General features: G+C 46.6%; 1 protein-coding gene across 5 annotated transcripts in view; it reads right to left on the bottom strand.

Moving 5' to 3' along the window:
- ASTN2 (astrotactin 2) overlaps positions 1-17403 on the bottom strand; it is a 907765-nt gene that overhangs the window by 220211 nt on the left and 670151 nt on the right. For all 5 annotated transcript variants that reach the window (XM_060300567.1, XM_060300563.1, XM_060300564.1 and 2 more), the window contains one exon: positions 17029-17208. In XM_060300567.1, the coding sequence (XP_060156550.1) occupies positions 17029-17208 (180 nt within the window). The remainder of the gene's footprint in view (positions 1-17028; positions 17209-17403) is intronic.

Genomic DNA, 17403 nt, shown 5'->3' with positions numbered 1-17403 from the left:
AGTGGTTCTCTTTTTCCTGTCCTAAGCCGTATCATTTACTCCTATCAGTGATCATGGCTCAAGGAGGCTTCATTCTTATGGAACTGGTAGGGTATGAATGAGAATCTCCTTGGAGACCTGAGGGAGACCAAGGTGGAGGAAGATGGTGTAGTTTGAAAGTACACCTCCCCGCCCCCGCCCCCCCCCCCCCCAATATTCTAACATACCTCCTTACTGGGAATGCCTGATGACACTGTCTCAGAAAAAAAATAATAAAATAAAATTCTGAAATAATATCCAGTTGCTCCCCCTCAAAAGCCTGAGCCAAATGAGTTCTGCAATCACAGCGACATAACTTTGTACTAGAGTCTTACTGCCTTTTTGATGTTTGATGTTGACAGCTTTCAAAACCCACCATTCTCTCTTTATCTTCTGCCCTATATCTGGACATGCTGCTAAGAAAGTTCAAGTACTTCCACCTTTAGTGCCAGTGGGAAGTCCCAACCACACAAGTCCTAGCCCCTGCATGGGAATCCTCACCCCAGCCCCAGCTTCGAGCCACCATAAAAACCAATGTGGCCTCCTTTTCCTGCTCTCAAGCTCTTTCTGGACCTGCTTGGTAGCCCACATTGCTCTCGCCAGAAACCCTCATCATGTGAGTTAGAAATCTTTTCATACCCACTTGGTGGATACACAGCATCATCAATCTCAACGTCTGAGCCAAGTTTGGGGTGGGTCCCCCTCTTCTCTGTGGGATAACCACACAACTGGCACAATAAGCAGTGTTAGGCAACGACCACCATCCCAGGGGCTCTCTATTCTCTTGCTTTGGTTTGCTAACTGGCTAGCTTTTTTGAGGCACTGCCCGCTGGCAACCTTGTGCTTTAAGATGTGCAGCCTGTGCTGCATTTGCTGAGCCCTACCATGCCTCTCTTATAAGTTTAACTGAACTGAGTTGGAAGATACGATAATTGGCGTTAAGGGGCAAGAGCAAAGTGGCCCTGGGTCATGTGTCTTGGTCCAGATCTGTCTGTGTCTCAGACGGAATCATGTGTCTAGATTCCAGCACAAGCTGTGACTTCAGGGGAATGACTCTTGCCCTATGACTACTGGTTGGTTGTCTAACCAGGCATTGCCCCCATTCTATAAAGTGCTCAGGGAAGTACTGCTACCTTATGCAATCTATGGGTCTGTTGGTGGTGGTTCATGTGCAGGAAGAGCAGTCACCATGTGGACCGTTGTGGTCTACACTCTAAAAGCAGATGGCGCATTAGGACTCTACAAAATGTCTTTGCTGCTGCTATGTCACTGTTGGTCAAAACAAAAGATCCTGACCTTCAGGGTTATAGAGACGAGCATCCATGGTTCCCTTGTCGCATAGCTGAGGGGTTAATTCAAATTCAGTTTAAGCCCAGGATCCTTAAACCCTATGAACGTTATTGCCATGAGGGAGACCCTAATCCTGATGACACAGATGTGCAACTCTGGAGGAAGAAACCTATGAGTAGGGTAGCGAGGACTCCCCCCAGCCCCTCACCACAAAACTATATACAGTAACCACCAAAAGAAAAACAAACAAACAATGAATACAGGAGGAGGAAACAATCAAAAAACTCAGATAGAGGTCACAATTTGACCCAATTAGAATTCCAAAATTTACTGAAAGAATTTATACAAAAAACAAAAAAGTTCGAAGATTGCTAATTGGTTTTTGTGCCTCGACAACCTAAACTCTGAACTACTTTTAACATCTGCTGAAATGCACTAATTACCAAATTCCCATGGCTTTAATCAATACTGGGGCTCAAATTAGATTTACATGTGGGAATTCCCCTAAATTTAAACAAGGTATGCCCTATAATCTTAAGGGAGTTACTAAGGACATTTCAGGATATGTAAGGAAGACAAATAGGTATACCTCACCTTAATCATCAGAACTAATGCCTTGCCTAAATTCCCCATAGCCATAACACTCATTACCTTGAAATAGTCCATACTGAGTATGGCTGCTCTGACCCAATGAGTAATAAATTAAAATTGAATTAAGTTTTGGTACTTACAATTGGCTTACCAAAATGGGACCACATGGACCCTGCCCTCCCCCATTAGTTAAAATAGTTAATATGGCCCATTTTAAACAGAACCTTTGAGGTTTAAAATCCATATACAAGACCTATTTAGAAAAAGAGTGATTATCCCCACTGCTTCATTATTTAACAGCCTAGTCTACCCTGTTCTTAAACCTGAATGAAACCTCACAATGGATTACTGCAACCTTAATGCTGAGGCCCCGCCCATTAATGCTTCCATACCAATTACTGAAATAATAAATTCCATCCAATCAATAACTGGTTAATACTTTGCACTCATAGACTTGGCTAATATGTCATGTTCAGTGCCTATTTTAACAGCCTCTCACACATAGTTTGCCTTCAACTTCAAAGGGACACAATTCCCCTTTACCTGGCTACCCATGAGGTACCTCAACAGCCATGCCTTCACACACAATCTTTACAGACAAGATCTTAATGCAACCAACTTTTTCCAGGAGCACGGTAACGCCATCACACTGATCAGACCCTCTTCCAAAGACGTTAATTTGACACGCTCTTTGAGGACATACAAACATTCACAAAATAACTCACAAAAAGGGACGGGCCATTGCCCTATGTTAAAAAAAAAAAATTTGTATGTTAAAAAAATTCTGACTCCATATTTGATGCTTGCTCTCTGTCAGCTTTCAAGCCCCGCTACTCCCCCTTCCCCACTGGCCCCCTCACCTGGGCAAGCCTAAGTGCTCCCACCTCTGGTGCCAGAGGGAAGTTCAAACCATGCAAGCCTCACTCCACCCCACTTGCCATTATATAAAAGCCAAGCCAGTCTCTTTTCCTTGCTCTCTCAAGCCATTTTTGGACCTGCTTGAGAGCCATCTTTGCTCTCCCCAGAAAGCTCCATTACATGGGTGACAAATCTTTTAAAATCCTCTTGTGTGTGTGTAGCACCATCCGTTTCATCATCTGAACAAAATAATGGCTGGGAGTCCATCCCCCTACTTCAGAGTGACAACAAATGTTTAGAGTTGAATATCAAAAACAACGTCATAATATGATAAACAGAAAAACTGTATAATTTTAATTTCTGAGCAACCACATGAATAAAACCATGTGCTTTTGTGAAATGACATTTAATATTTACCCTTAAAAATAATAACTCTCTAAATCTCTCAGCCCCAGGAATCTGAAACTTGTTTGACAAATTTAATGACTCTGTAAAAATGTTAAAAATAAAGTTACATTAAAAATATTACACTCAAAGAGTAGAGAGGGAGCAGGCATGTGTGTTACCTCACCTGATCCATGACTCTGGGGCTGGATCTAGGAGAATAAAACTTTCATTGATTAATGCCCTGGAAGAAATGTACAATGCACACACAAATGGCACATATACCCTGGATCCTCCAAAAAGGTTAATTAATGTTAGCTAAATGAAAGGTGCAAATGATAAAGGCAAACAATCTAAAAGTATGTATCCTTCTCTTCTGCTCTGGTGACCATTGCCACATATGCCTGTTTTTCTCCTCAATGAAATGGGGATATTAACTCCAGCCTACTTAATATGTACCAGGACTATTCTCAATGTCCCGTAGACTTTTTAAAATTTTTATTGGAGAATAGTTGCTTTATAATGTTGTGTTAGTTTCTACTGTACAGCAAAGTGAATCAGCTCTACATATACATACATCCCCTCTTTTTTGGATTTCCTTCCCATTTAGGTCACCACAGAGCACTGAGTAGAGTTCCCTGTGCTATACAGTAGGTTCTCAGCAATCCCACTACTGGGCATATACCCAGGGAAAACCATAATTCAGAAAGATGCATGCACCCCAATGTTCATTGCAGCACTACTGACAATAGCCAGGACACGGAAACAACTTAAGTGTCCATCAACAGAGGAATGGATAAAGTAGATGTTGTACATATATACAATGGAATATTACTCAGGCATAAAAAGGAATGAAGTTGGGTCATTTGTAGAGATGTGGATGGACCTAGACACTGTCAAATAGGGTGAAATATGTCCCATACATCTTACACAAGTAAAAGGTGGCCTAAAATGGGCAGCCTGGACAGCCTCTCTCTGAATGAGATAAAGCCTCTCTAAATAAAACATCAGAAACAATACTGGGTGTGGTAGGGGGAAAAGCAGCTCCCTAAGGAAACAAGTTACAAAAGGGGAACTTTATTTTTATGCTGGGAGATGTTTTCTTCCTATGAATTCAATGACCTATGAAACTAGGTCTCAAACCTGCATTTTTCAGCTCTTCCTTTTGACTGGTATATATGCAGTTGCCCACTTTATACTGCCAGTTGGCACGCCAACTGTGGGCTGGTGTGTTCAATGAAGATATCCCTTAGAAAACTTACACTCAGCGTATTTAAGACAACTCAGCTCTCCAATACCTGCTGTTCTGCTACTGTTCCATTTAAGGAACACAACCATCGACTCGGGCATGTAGGCCTGAAACTTTGGCACCATTTCTCATCACTTCCCTCACCTCTCACCTCCCACCTCCCACTATACAATCATAAAGTTCTCATCCTACTAGCAGCTTAATATGTTTCACATCCCTTTATTCTTTTCTTCATTCTCATAACTATGAAAATTTAAGCTCCCACTAACCTTAAATTTAAGCTCTTGAAACACTGTTACAACTTCCTAACTGATGTTAAATCTAATCTAGCATCCTACCTACTACACTTCCTCCCATCCCAAATCAAGCCCAATCCCACACCAGCCAGAGTCAGATTTAAAACGTAAGCGCTAATAATGTTACATAAAACATTTAAATGACTTTAAAATGCTCCTGGTAAAAGGAAAATTCCTTAACATGGTCTACATATCCAGTGGGATTTTATTCCCACCTATTTATCTTTCTAGATTTATCTCACCACTGCTTCCATCCCTCTCTAGGCCGTTTTGGTCCTTGCTTTTATGCTACCTAAAACACTTTCCCTCTCCCTACCCACCAGTGTCTCCTAAATCTTACCTCTTCCGGGTCTTCTGAGGTGTCCACTACACGGTTTGAGTCAGGTGTCCACGCCACCTTTTGTATTTCTGCCTTGTAGCACTGACCATTGCATTATGATTTCCTTGTTGCCTACCCCTCTCTAAGGCTAGACTGAGCTCTGTGAAGGCAGAGCGACTTTTAATTTGCCGCTGCATCGGCAGCATCTAGCGCGGTACCTGAAACAAAGCAGGCACTACAACAGTTGCTGGATAAAACCAGGGCAGGGGGTCAGCTTAGCTCCTATGTTGATACACATGAACACTCTGGGTCATATTTAGCACCAGCTGATTATGCCACCTGCTCCTCCCACCAGCTGCCTCGCTGAATCACTGTTAGTTGCAATAGAAAAACGGGATGTGGTTGAAAACTGGGAGGAGTGGTTCCCTCAGATTTCACTTTCTTTGAGAATCTTCTCAGCTATAAAATAATTAAAAGTTGTGTTCCTTTCTGGAAATCCAACCCAAACTTTGTCTTGGTGCAAAGTCACCAGTGCTTCCAAAGAAGGCTCAGAAAGACACCTTCGATTGTGTGGTATGTAAATGATATCTCAATAAAGCTGTCAACAAACAAAAAAGATGTACCTTTGAACACATGGTCCCTTGAATAGCCTCTCAACACACTTTCTTTGATGGGGAAGAGAGAAGAAGGAACTAGTTTGAGTCCTAATCCTGTCACTAATGTATAATTCCTTTGAGCAAGTTGCTTATTCTCCCTGGGACTCCATTTCATTATCTATATTAATAGAGTTATTAAATTAAGGATTTTCTCAGTTGTAAATGTCAGTGATTCTGGTGCCCCAGACCTTAGGGACTTCTTGAGTCAAGAGCTCCAAAAGGAGTCTTCCATCTCCCTGGACACCTGTGGAATGGGAGGAGACAGAAGTGCAGATCCCAAGGACCCTAAGGAGGCACCCCTGGGGCACAGAGCTGGTGTGTCAGATGAAGACAGCCAAGGCCAGCTCCAACCCAATGGATCACTGGTCAAGTCCGCCTCTAAGGCCTGCCTCAAAGCCTTCACCCTGACCCAGAGCCAAGTTGTTGCTAGGAAACAAGAATCTGGAGCCAGCGGGCCGACATCATGCAGGCTGGAATCATGTTGGTCTATCTGCCTCTTTTCTCACTCTTCGTGACCAAGTACTTCTAATTGCTTCGGAGGAAGAGAAAGGCCTCTCAGGGAGAACACACTTGTTGGAGTGCCCATTGTGGTTAATTAATAGTAAAAAGTAAATGGTGAGAGGACTGGAGAAAGGATGGAAGAAAGAGACGGCAAGAGAGAGTACCTTTCACCACCTATGTACCTCTGGATTATGTATCTTACCCACTCTGAGTCTCAGTTTCCCAGGCATAAAGATACTGGCTTTAGAGGACTGTTTGGAGGATTAAATGAGATCATGTATGTGAGGTGCCAGCGAATCTCCTGCCACTCAGTGGTTCTCAGTACCACTGGCTTTCGTCATTACAGGGCGGCAGTAGGGTATGTGGAGTCTGGAGTCAGACAGTCCTGGGATAGAATCCTGCCTCTGTCTATTACCAAGCCACATGACCTTGAGCACATGAGTTTTCGCATTTAGAAGATAAGGATAATAACCTGGACCTCACAGGGATTTTACAAACACAGTGTGAGATCGTGTGATTAATTGTTTCATAGTAGAAACAGAAAACAAGTCAGTCATTGCTGCCCACTCCTCTGTCACCCGGCCCCCGCCCTCCCCCCAACACACCCCTACACATTCTTGACCACTATAAGCTTGGTGTTTGGCTGTGCAAACACGCTCCCCTGTGCTCCACCGCTGGGCTCCAGGCTGTGCTTTCTGATAACTCTGCCTTCTATTCCCACCTCCAGGCTCAGGCAGGACTAAAATTCACAAGCTGGCAGACCAACAAGAGACAAACAGCCATGGTGTTAGAAGGTCTGGCAGGAAGAGGGCTTATATCTTAGGCTGCTGTAGTCAGGGCTGGAAAGAGCTACATCATTCTGCTTTTTGTTTAGTAATAAGCATCACCACTAACTTGATTGTGTCTCACAGTAATAAATGATAATAATACTAGCTAGCATTTCCTGAGCACTTCTTATATGTCAGGTGCAGCGATAATCACTTTACAACCATTGATTCTTTTAATTCTCATAACAATACTGTGAGGCAAGCATGATGAGGCCCATTTTAAAGATAAAAGGACTGAGGCTCAGAAAACCCTAAGCCACATCTGGCAAATGGGACGGATGACTCACACACAGCTTGATTTGTATGTTGTTATTTGTTGAAAGGTAACCTCTGATAAGGAGTGGGTAAGAATGACTGATTTCATGTTGAGTTCCTACTATGGGCCGATTAATCACATGATCTCGTATCATCTTCATAACAACCTGAAAGGTCCAGATGTTTTTCCAACGATTCCTCTGGTACCTCCCATACCGGTCCCTCGTTTTCATTTAATTTTAGGCATTTGGAGATTCAGCCTCTCCTATTTGTGAGAGTTCTCTGCTGTGGACAGAGCCAATGGCAGAGGCGCAAAGACTTACAAAGCTCTAACAAAGAAGCCAATGGCAACCCTCAGGAATGCCGGGGGGGATTCAGGCACTATTGCTCCCAACTGCTCTGGGAGGACTCAGCACCTGCCAGGCTGCCCCACACACCCAGCCTGCATCTTGCCTGCGCAATCCCTCTCCACCTCCCTAGATGGCAAACGCCCTCACCCCCCAGGGCTCGGCTTAGAATCTTCTCCAGGCAAATTCCCAGCTCATCCCAGGTGGTTAGGGGCCCACCTCCCCACCTTGCCTCCTCCACCCCTGGCCCCTACACCCCCCCCCCCACACACACACACACACGCCTTATGCTTCCTTGTCACAGCATGTATCCAAAGGGCTGTAATCATCTGTTCACCTGCTGAAAATCTTTCCCATTTGACTGTGAGCTGTTTGAGAGCAGAGAGCATGTCTCATTCACCATGGCACCCTCAGCACGGACACAGGCCCTGGCGTATACTAGGGGCTCAGAGCACTGTTGTGGAAAGTTGGGGGCTGAGAAGGGACGAAGGGAACATGCGAGACAGGGGAGGGAAGGCGCCCTGTGGTGTGAAACTGTGCGTGAGGCTGCCCTGAGGGTGGAAAGTTCCACCTGCTAATAATGGCCTGGGAAGGCAAAAGCTTCCATCTGGGTATCTGTGTTCCCTCCAGACCATTTCGTTCTCAGAAGGGGGCTGAAGACAGAAAGAAAGCAAAAGCCCCATATTCACCTCCAGGGAAATTCCACATTCTTAGAGCAAGACTGATGCGAGCGAAGGGTCCTGTCGAAAATCCTGCTCCCGGAGTCCCTGTGAGACCTTCCTGGGAATGGGACTGTGATAGGGGAACAAGCGTGATCTGGCCCCAGTCTGAAGAGAATCAAGAGTGTCAATCTCTGAATGCGTCCCCTAACTAGGACAATGGGGACAGTCTCCAGTGGTTCAGGAAATGATGTTATTTGTGCATATGTTGTTTTTTTTTTTTTTTTTGCGGTACACAGGCCTCACTGTTGTGGCCTCTCCCGTTGTGGAGCACAGGCTCCGGACGCGCAGGCTCAGCGGCCGTGGCTCACGGGCCCAGCCGCTCTGCGGCATGTGGGATCTTCCCAGACCGGGGCACGAACCCGCGTCCCCTGCATCGGCAGGCGGACTCTCAACCACTGCGCCACCAGGGAAGCCCTGTGCATGTGTTTTTGTGTGTGCAGGAACTCTGAAATAAGAAAATGGGCACGCTGCCAGATGAATGGCTCCGTGATCTATGAGCATGTGGGGGGCTTTGGCGACTAGGAGTCTTTGAATTTGCTGTAGGTTTTCAGGTGAAGAAAGACCAAATTATGCCTCTAGCTGGTTATTAAATTTCCCCTTTTGCAGTGGCGGGTCCTAATGGATTACCTAAACTGACCTCAACTTTCCCATATGTAGAGTGGGAATAGCTAACCTAGATGGGGATGGAAAACACCTTACACATGACTCACCATTTCTTACTCTCACATTCACGACAGATACTGCTAAGCGATTCGACCCCACCAAGCCTTGTCCTGACCCAGAATCTCTTTCAGTGCAGTATTCCAGGCAGCATTTCACTACCAGTTGATCATAACTGACACATAAGGGAAACTCAGGTCTGGCTAGATGACTGCTGAGGCCTCTCTCAGCCCTGATGTTTTCGGGTTTGGCTTTACCTTATAACATTGCTCCTAAGTTACGCTAGAGAAGCATGTTGTGCAGAGGGGTGAATAAAGAGAGTCCTTCCACCCCTGCCTGAGCTGAGGGACTAAACTCCGGGTCTCAGCTTTCCCCAGTTCTTTCAACTGTGGATGAGAGAGACAGAACAGGAAAGCAAACAGTTCCCCTGGGTCTGATGCCAACATCTGAAGAGGTTTCTGAGGCTGCTGTGATCGAGGTGGACAAGCAAGGTCTTTGTGCTGAAAGCGGCCTGCGTTCAAACCCCTGGTCTGCCAAGTTCCCTGGGGTGAACTCCCGTAAATCATCTCCCCCGTCTGAGCCTCGGTTTCCTCAAGCGTGAAACGCAGATAACGATGCCCACCTTACAGGCTGGTTGTGAGGAGGAAATTGGGTGAAATAATGTATGTGGAGGTGCTTTGTGAGGTGCGCTGTGCTGAGCACAAGCGGAGGATTATTACCCTTGGGACGCACCAATAGGAAAAATACTAGGGTGTTCCGTTCCAGATGGACTCAGTCTAAACCGGGGAACAGATGCTTTTTTTTGGTCATTTCATCTGTAGAAACAGCAGTCTCGTGGGCCTATTCGTATTGAATGAACCACATCCTGTATCGTCTTTTTGCATGGTTCTGAGGAGAAATAAGTTGGCTGTCTCCTTTGGCGCGCTGCAGGCTCGAGAGTGTCCAGCTCGTATTTAACGTCCTCCTGTCCTCTCCAAGAAAAAACACCCGCCCAGAGCTAGACCTATCCTACAAACAGCTGCACGGAGGCCAAGGGGCCAGGGGACGGGCAAGGGATACTCAGCCACCTCCCATCAGCTCACTGGGACCTTGTCCAGGCTGAGACTTTAACCCAAGTGATAGTTAAGGAGTACGAGGCTCAATGTGACTGGAAGGCAGAGAGCATGGAGACAGATGGGGCTAAGGAGGTTGCTGGGGACACAGCAGATCTGAGAAGGCCCTGAGGCTGTGGGGAAGAGTGTGGAAATTAGCCTCAGGGCAATGACAAGGAGTTTTCATGGAAGGAAGGGCATGATGGGATCTCCATTTTAGAGACAACCCATGATGCTTAATTTTTATGTGGACTTGACTGGGCCATGAGGTGTCCAGATATTTGACCAAACAGTATTCTGGATGTGTCTGTGAGGGTGTTTTCGGCAAAATAATCGGCAGACTGAGTAAGGCAGACAGCTCTTTCTGATGTGGTGGGCCTCATTCAATCAGTTGAAGGCCTGAATAGAAACAAAGGCTGACCCTCCCATGAGTAAGATGGAGTTCCTCCTGCCTGAGTATTTGAGCTGGAATGTCCATCATTTCCTGCCTTTGGACTCAAACAGAAGCATCGGTTCTTCTTAGTTCTAGAGCCTGCTGGCGTTGGAACTGGATCTCATACCACTGGCTCTTTTGGTCTCCAGTTTGCTGAGATCTTAGCTTGGACCTTCTCAGCCTCCATAATCACATGAGCTAATTTCTAATAATAAACCTCTCTCTCTCTCTCTCTCTCTCTCTATATATATGTGTGTGTGTGTGTGTGTGTGTGTGTGTGTGTGTGTGTGTGTGTATATATATATGGATATGTGTGTATATATACATACATACATCTAGAGATACAGAACCGATTATATATATAGCTTTCATATATATTATACATATCATAAATATCATATGAATATATATCATATATATGTTCATATAATATATAATAAAGAGAATTTTATCTATCTACCCATCTATCCTGTTGGTTCTCTCTGGAGAACCCTGACTGTCCTCAGGGCTGTGCAGCTGGATTGATGTGGGACAGGACTGGATGCAGGGAGACCAGGTAGGGGGCCAACGCTAGAGTCCAGACAAGCCATTATGGTGGCAGCAGTGAGGTGGGAAGAAGTGGGCAATTTCAAAAGCTATTTGGTAATTAAAATTGATAAGACTTAGGATGGTTTGGAAATGGGGGGAGCGAGGGAGAGGGAGAATGTTGAGGATTTCTAGGTTTGTGGCTCTGCCTCTAAAGAGATACAGGTGCTTTTCACCAGAACACTGGAAAAAATCTAGGCTGTGTGGGGCAGAGCTTGGGCAGGCAGAGAGCTACCGGGATAGCACGTATCAGAGGAAAGCTTGGAGGCTGAACTATAAAATGGGAGTCATCAGCGTAGGGATGGCAACAGAGAGCGTGGCTGAGAGTCCCCACAGAGACAAGGGCAGTCCTGCAAAACCATACTGACTGGTTTGGCAGAGGAGAATAAGCCAGCAAAGGAGACAGAGAAGGAACAGTCAGGAAGGAAGGTGGGCACCCAGGAAGATCTGGTACCGCGGAAGCAAACGTAGACAGTGCCTCAAGCAGGAAGTGGTCAGCGCCATCAAATGCTAATGAACGGTCAAGCAAATGGGAACTGAAAACTGCCCCCAGATGATTTCACCAGGGAAGCAGACCAGTACCCATGCAGGTCTCAGCTCTGAGACTGACTCCTTTCATGTCCGGTTGGCATCTCTGAAGCAAGTTCCCTCAGGAAACAGAAAGCCCAGGAGAGTTCTCCAGCTCACATCAGCCCCTGGGCTACACCTGTCCTCACAAAAGGAGGTGACACTTGACTACATCTTTCCTTTCTCCTCCCCCCTCCCCAACCCCTGAGGTGCCTTTCAAACAGCCAGAATTCCTTTAAAGAGTAATCTAGGAATGTTTCAGGTGACATTCAAAAGGGCATCGTAATTCAAATGGAAATGCAGAAGTTCATTCCTTTGGACAGTCTTGGGAAATTAAAATAGAGATAAAACATCTCTTAAAGGTGGCAACAGGCATTTATCTGTGGGGACATCTCTAGGTTATAGGCTCTCCCAATCTAAACTCAAGAGCAGTTTAACCTTCACATGGAGAATGTCCTTTCATCAGGGTCACCGAGTCTCTAAACTTGGAAAAGACATATTAATCGCATACACTTTCTCTTCTACACTTTTTGTTTCTTCATTTCTCTTTGTGGATTTTGGTTTCCCTGTGTCTATCTCTCTGTTTTTCTGTCTCCTCCTATTTCCCTCAGTCAATCTCTCTCTGTCTCTATCTCTCTCTGTCCCTGTCTCTGTCTCTCTCTCACACACACAGAGAATGAACAATTCCTTTACATGCACACATCCTTTACCTTCCACAGTCACTTTCTCCGTGAAAAAGAAGCCACTGAAAATTCAGGAAACCTATCGGACTCATAATTTCTGCATTCATCACTATCCCCTCTGAATAGAGAATGACAAGGGATAACAGAAGTGCAGGTGTCACAGACACCTCCCTAGTAGAGCTCCAAGGCTCCCTCCCTCACTGGCTCCACCCCAGCAGTCCCTCTCCACCTGAGTCCAGTCTACCCCTGTCCTTAGTGCTGAGTCAACTGACAAGAGCGGAGTAAAGTAGCAGCCATGTCTCCCCCTGCCCCAACATATACACGTGTGTACCTACACACACACATCTGGGATCACGGTTACCCGAGTGTATGCGGCAGCCATGGGTGGAGGGAGTGGACTGGATCAAGATAGTAATTAGATGCCTGGCTCAGTGGTAGATAAATAGGTCCATCATTGATGCGTCTATGCTGTCATTGGATCCCTACCTTGCATATGGGAAAGTAGATCTTAGAGTGTGAACCGATTTGCCCAAGATCACACAGTTTGTAAGAGGGAAGCTGGGATCTGAACTAAGGTCCATCGACTGCAAAACCTGTGTTTTGTCTGCAAATGAGGAAGTCTTTATCCAAGATAGCCAGAAGAAGGGTAACTTTATACAGGGAGTCTTAATCATGATATAAGACTCATGCATTGAGGTCATGGCTAGGAAGAATGTGTGAATATTAAGTCAAAGAGTGAAGTGAAGCCCCAATTAGGAAAAAAGTAGCTTTTCAAAATATAGGTGCATCAGGAAAACAGTAGCATATAGTGAAAATATTAAGCTGCGGCAAGAAACTAAAAACTTGACGTGGTGCTTGGAGCACGGCCTGGGAGCAGAGGTGATGGTTAAAGGAACCTGACAGGCTGAACAGCTTCCAAGCTAATCATACCTGGGCTGGAGTTTCTGGGGATGACTTAAGCTATTCTAGTTGCCTTCTAAGGTCCAGCTCTTCCTGGCTTTGGCTGGTACCATCTAATTGACCTGTCTAGTGCTCCAGTCCCTTCTAGACTGGTGGAATGCCCATAATATCCACTTGGTGATAGGAAACCCCGCCTCCCTGCCTGGATCTTTCTAGTTCTTGTTGGCATGCCCAGTGCCTCTCTGGAATCATCATCTGAAGCTGGGTCTGTTGTTCAAGCTTTCATTTTGCCCTATTACAGGGAAACAATACAAAGGTATGGACAACCACTCTCCCTTTCTGCAAACAGCAGATATTGTTCATTGATCTCAGCGTTCTTTCCCAGTGATCCCAGTGACCTTCACATACTGGTCTAGAAAAGCCACTCCCCAGCGAATCAGAACTGGTACATGAAACGAGTTATGGGCCATCGTATGACAGTGACTGGGTTCCCCACCACATGCCCAGCCACCTGCCTTTCTCCAGCCGTCTATCAGTAGATTAAAAAAAAAAAAAAGTCTATCACAAGAATGACAAAATGTTGGAAGGCTAATACAGGCTGGACCCACGTGAGGACAGCACCCATGTCTTGCCTACCGCAATGCCCCAGCATATGGCGCGAGGTCTGCTGGGGAGAAGCACTTAGGAAGTACCGGTGAACCAGAGGTTAATGAATGACTCGTGGGAGATATTTTAATCAGGCACATTCACCCCAACTCCCTTGACTTTCCATGACTTCTAGTGGCTGGATCACAACGGTGGCCAGAGCCCCATGATTAGTGAACCTGGAAAGGCTGGGACGTTTGTTTCTAATGTCTGGGGACACTGGATGTGGGCTCAGGTTGGAATTTAAACACCAGCTCATTCAGGAGCAAACTGTGTGTCCCTGGTAAGCCGACAATCTCTTTTAAGTTCAGATTTCCCTTCTCTAAGATAAAGGGTATTTGCACCTTCTCTGCCTCAAGGGGTAGGTGGGAGGACTGAAGGAAGGCTGTGTGTAAACTGTGAAGGGCTGTACAATGTCCGTGGCTCTTATCCACACCCTGTTTGGTCTCTTCACAGCCTGCTCTTTCAGCCTTGGCCTTTCCTACCAAGAAGAAACCACCATCTGGGTCTAAACATAGATTTCAAAGAATCCTGGAGCACTCCACCCTCTACCCTTGCTGGGCTGAAAGGATATTTGCAGGGACTAGTGACACAGGTGCTTTTCAGGGAGAAATGAGGGCTGTGGCCACACATTAGCAAGAGCTGTGGCCAGGACGACAATGCTCAGCTGATGTCCATAACGTCACTTCACATTAAGCAACTGTTTTTTATGTACTTAGTGCATGCGATGTGTCTTACCTGTATTATCTCCTTTCATTCTCCCAAAAGCCTTGTAAGGAAATTACTATCCCTCACTCACCAAACAAGGAGACCGAAACTTAGAAGTTACTTTGCCTGAGGCTTCCTGGCAGGGATGTAAGAAGAGGTATCGGGACTTGAAATCCTGTCTGTCCCACTTCGACACTGTTCTAATCCGTCTTCTTCCCACAAGCTCTGCCCCAAGTGTGATCAGCTTCCAAACCCAGATTCATCCTGACCTGGTCCCCAGTGAACCCTGGTTTCACAGATGTCAATGACACACAGTTGACATATAGATGCCAACGATACACAGGTGGCTGGGGAGAGAAGGGACACACACCAACTATCTCTGAGTCCAGAGTCCTTTCTGTCCTTCGTGGGCAAATTTCCAGCTTCTCATCCACCTCCTCCCCAGCGTCACTTGCAAATTTAAAAGTAAAACTACAGTGTTTGATGTACCATCCAGGTGGTCACATCAGGTAGAGACAGAAAGGAAGAAACACACACAGATCAGCCGGCCTCAGTGTATCCCTATGCTCTTCTGGGAGCGAGCACGGACGAGGGAAGAAAGAAAGGTGCCTTTGCCCTGGAAGCCCAGAAGGAAAAGCTTCTGTACCAAGTTCACCCAGCAAGTTTGTGGAAAACTTGAAGGTTCTCTGAGTCTTGAAGGGGGTCCCCAGCTGCTCTTTCAGCATTCTGTCTGCCCTCGTCCCCATCTTACTTGCCAGAGATTCCATGCATCCATTGTATATAAGAAATAGCATTTTCTGGAGTGAAAAAGTCCAAGGCCTGGAAGCAGCCGAGGGTGGAGCTGGGGTGGGATTCGGCACTAGCGCAGCATCCCAGGCCCCAAATGCCGGACGAGGCAAATTGGTTCAGTGGCCACACTGAGCGAAGGTTTTTATAAACATAACCTAATTGTATTACTTCAAAGTCCGGAAGCTTATTGCCCTGCTTAATGATGTGTCACCTTATTTATAGGGTAGCACAATGAGACTTCTATTGATTTAATGCACTTCCTTAAAGACTGTTGTTGTCACAGCCATAAACCGGAGCTATTCCCAGACAACTCAATTATTCCCCTGCGCCTATAAACCACCCCCGGTGCCCCAAACAGTCGCACACACGAGAAAGGGAGGGATGAGACCATGACAGGGTGGAGAGTGCAAAGGGAATTGTTCGGGGAAAGACAAAGGGCTTCATCCAGTTGGGGATGAGGGGCTGCATGAGAAGAGCTAGACAGGGAGTGTGCAGCGTCCCGCTGTGTCTTGGCTCTATCCAGAGGAGCTGTGTGACTCTGAGCAAGATTCCTCTTCCCTTTCAGCCTTAGTTTTCCCAGGTGTGCAATGGGAGTGCTGAGCCCAGTGAGACCTGCCAGGTCCCTGTGGCTCCCACATTCTGTGGTTTTAGGAGTTACGGTCAATCTGGTTCTTGGAGATAGGATGGCTGGTCCATATGGAGAAGGTGCAAGCACCTTTTAACACTACTCCTCACCCTTTCCGTCGATCGAGAGACTTTCTTTTCAAATTAATTGATAATAATAGTAACAATGGTAACAGGAAGTGATCCTCACCCTGCTATGTGTGTCTGCAGGGCACTTGTTGGCTTATCTGAGATTCATCTTCTCATCTGTGAAATGGGGCTGTGACTACATGGACCTGTTACAATACATCATGCGTGTGTGCCATAGTTCCATCTTTCTCCAAATGCTACTGCATAAACCACTTTCCTTTAATGTAGGAGGGAGACAGGAATGGCTAAAGTACCCATTTCACAGGAAGGGAAAACTGAGGTGGGAAGGGAATGGATTTCCCAAGGGGAGTGGCACAGACTGGTCTCCTGCGTCTGGGAAATTCCAATTCTGATAATAGCTGAGAATCGGAGGGAAATAAGATCTGCTGACCCTCCCTGAGGATAAAAGTCTCTCCATGGCAGAGGCTTGAAACTGTCCCCCAGACATGAGGTGACTGCTCCCAAAGGAGCCAGAGCTCTTCTTGGGTTCTTTCAAGAGCCTGAAGAGAAGAAGGTGTCAAGGAGACACACTCCCACCCCACAGCCTCCTCCACCCGCCGACCCTGGCAGTTGTTTCAAGGGGAGAGAGTGGGAAACAAGGAGCGTGCAGTAGAGGCCAGGGTTCTGGAGTCCGGAACACCACCCCGGGCTCTCAGGAAATGCCTGAACTGAAAGACTCCTGAGAAAGCATCACACAGCCCTTCATTCCATCCACAGTGAACGAGAAGCCCAGAGAGGGGCAGGGACTTGCCTAAGGCCACCCAGTTTCTGTGGGGCAGAGCCAGGATTTAGCTCCCAGGGAGCTCAGTTATCTCCCCCGCAGCCTTACCTCCACACTGCATCTGGCCACCACCTCCAGCCTGCATCTGGCCACCACCTCCAGCAAGCCCTCCAGGCTTACCTTTCTGATACTGGAGCCACAGCTGCTGCTGGACCTTCTTGCTGGGGAAGTGGATGACGCAGGTGAGCTCGGAGCCATAGAGGGCTTCTGCGACGTAGTGTGAGCCGTAGTGCTGGATGAAGGACAGCAGCTCCTCCCGACTGCTCTCCTTGGTCAGGATCTTGAGGACGTCGGTGAAGCCTGGACAGAGGAGCAGCACGCAGAGGTGGTCAGGCTTGGGAGGCTGGTGGCCGGCAAATGACAAGCCTGGATTTGGTGCTTTATCCATCACCATGGTGGCAGCCACATGTGCACAGCTTTCCCTCACTTATTTTGCAAAGACTGCTCTCGCTGGTGGACACACAAGACACTAGGACTGACAGGGAATCAACAGCA

The sequence above is a fragment of the Globicephala melas genome, chromosome 6, assembly GCF_963455315.2.
Source record: "Globicephala melas chromosome 6, mGloMel1.2, whole genome shotgun sequence".
NCBI lineage: Eukaryota > Metazoa > Chordata > Mammalia > Artiodactyla > Delphinidae > Globicephala > Globicephala melas.
The sequence above is the reverse complement of the archived record's forward strand: the minus strand, read 5'-3'. Positions and strand labels throughout refer to the sequence as shown.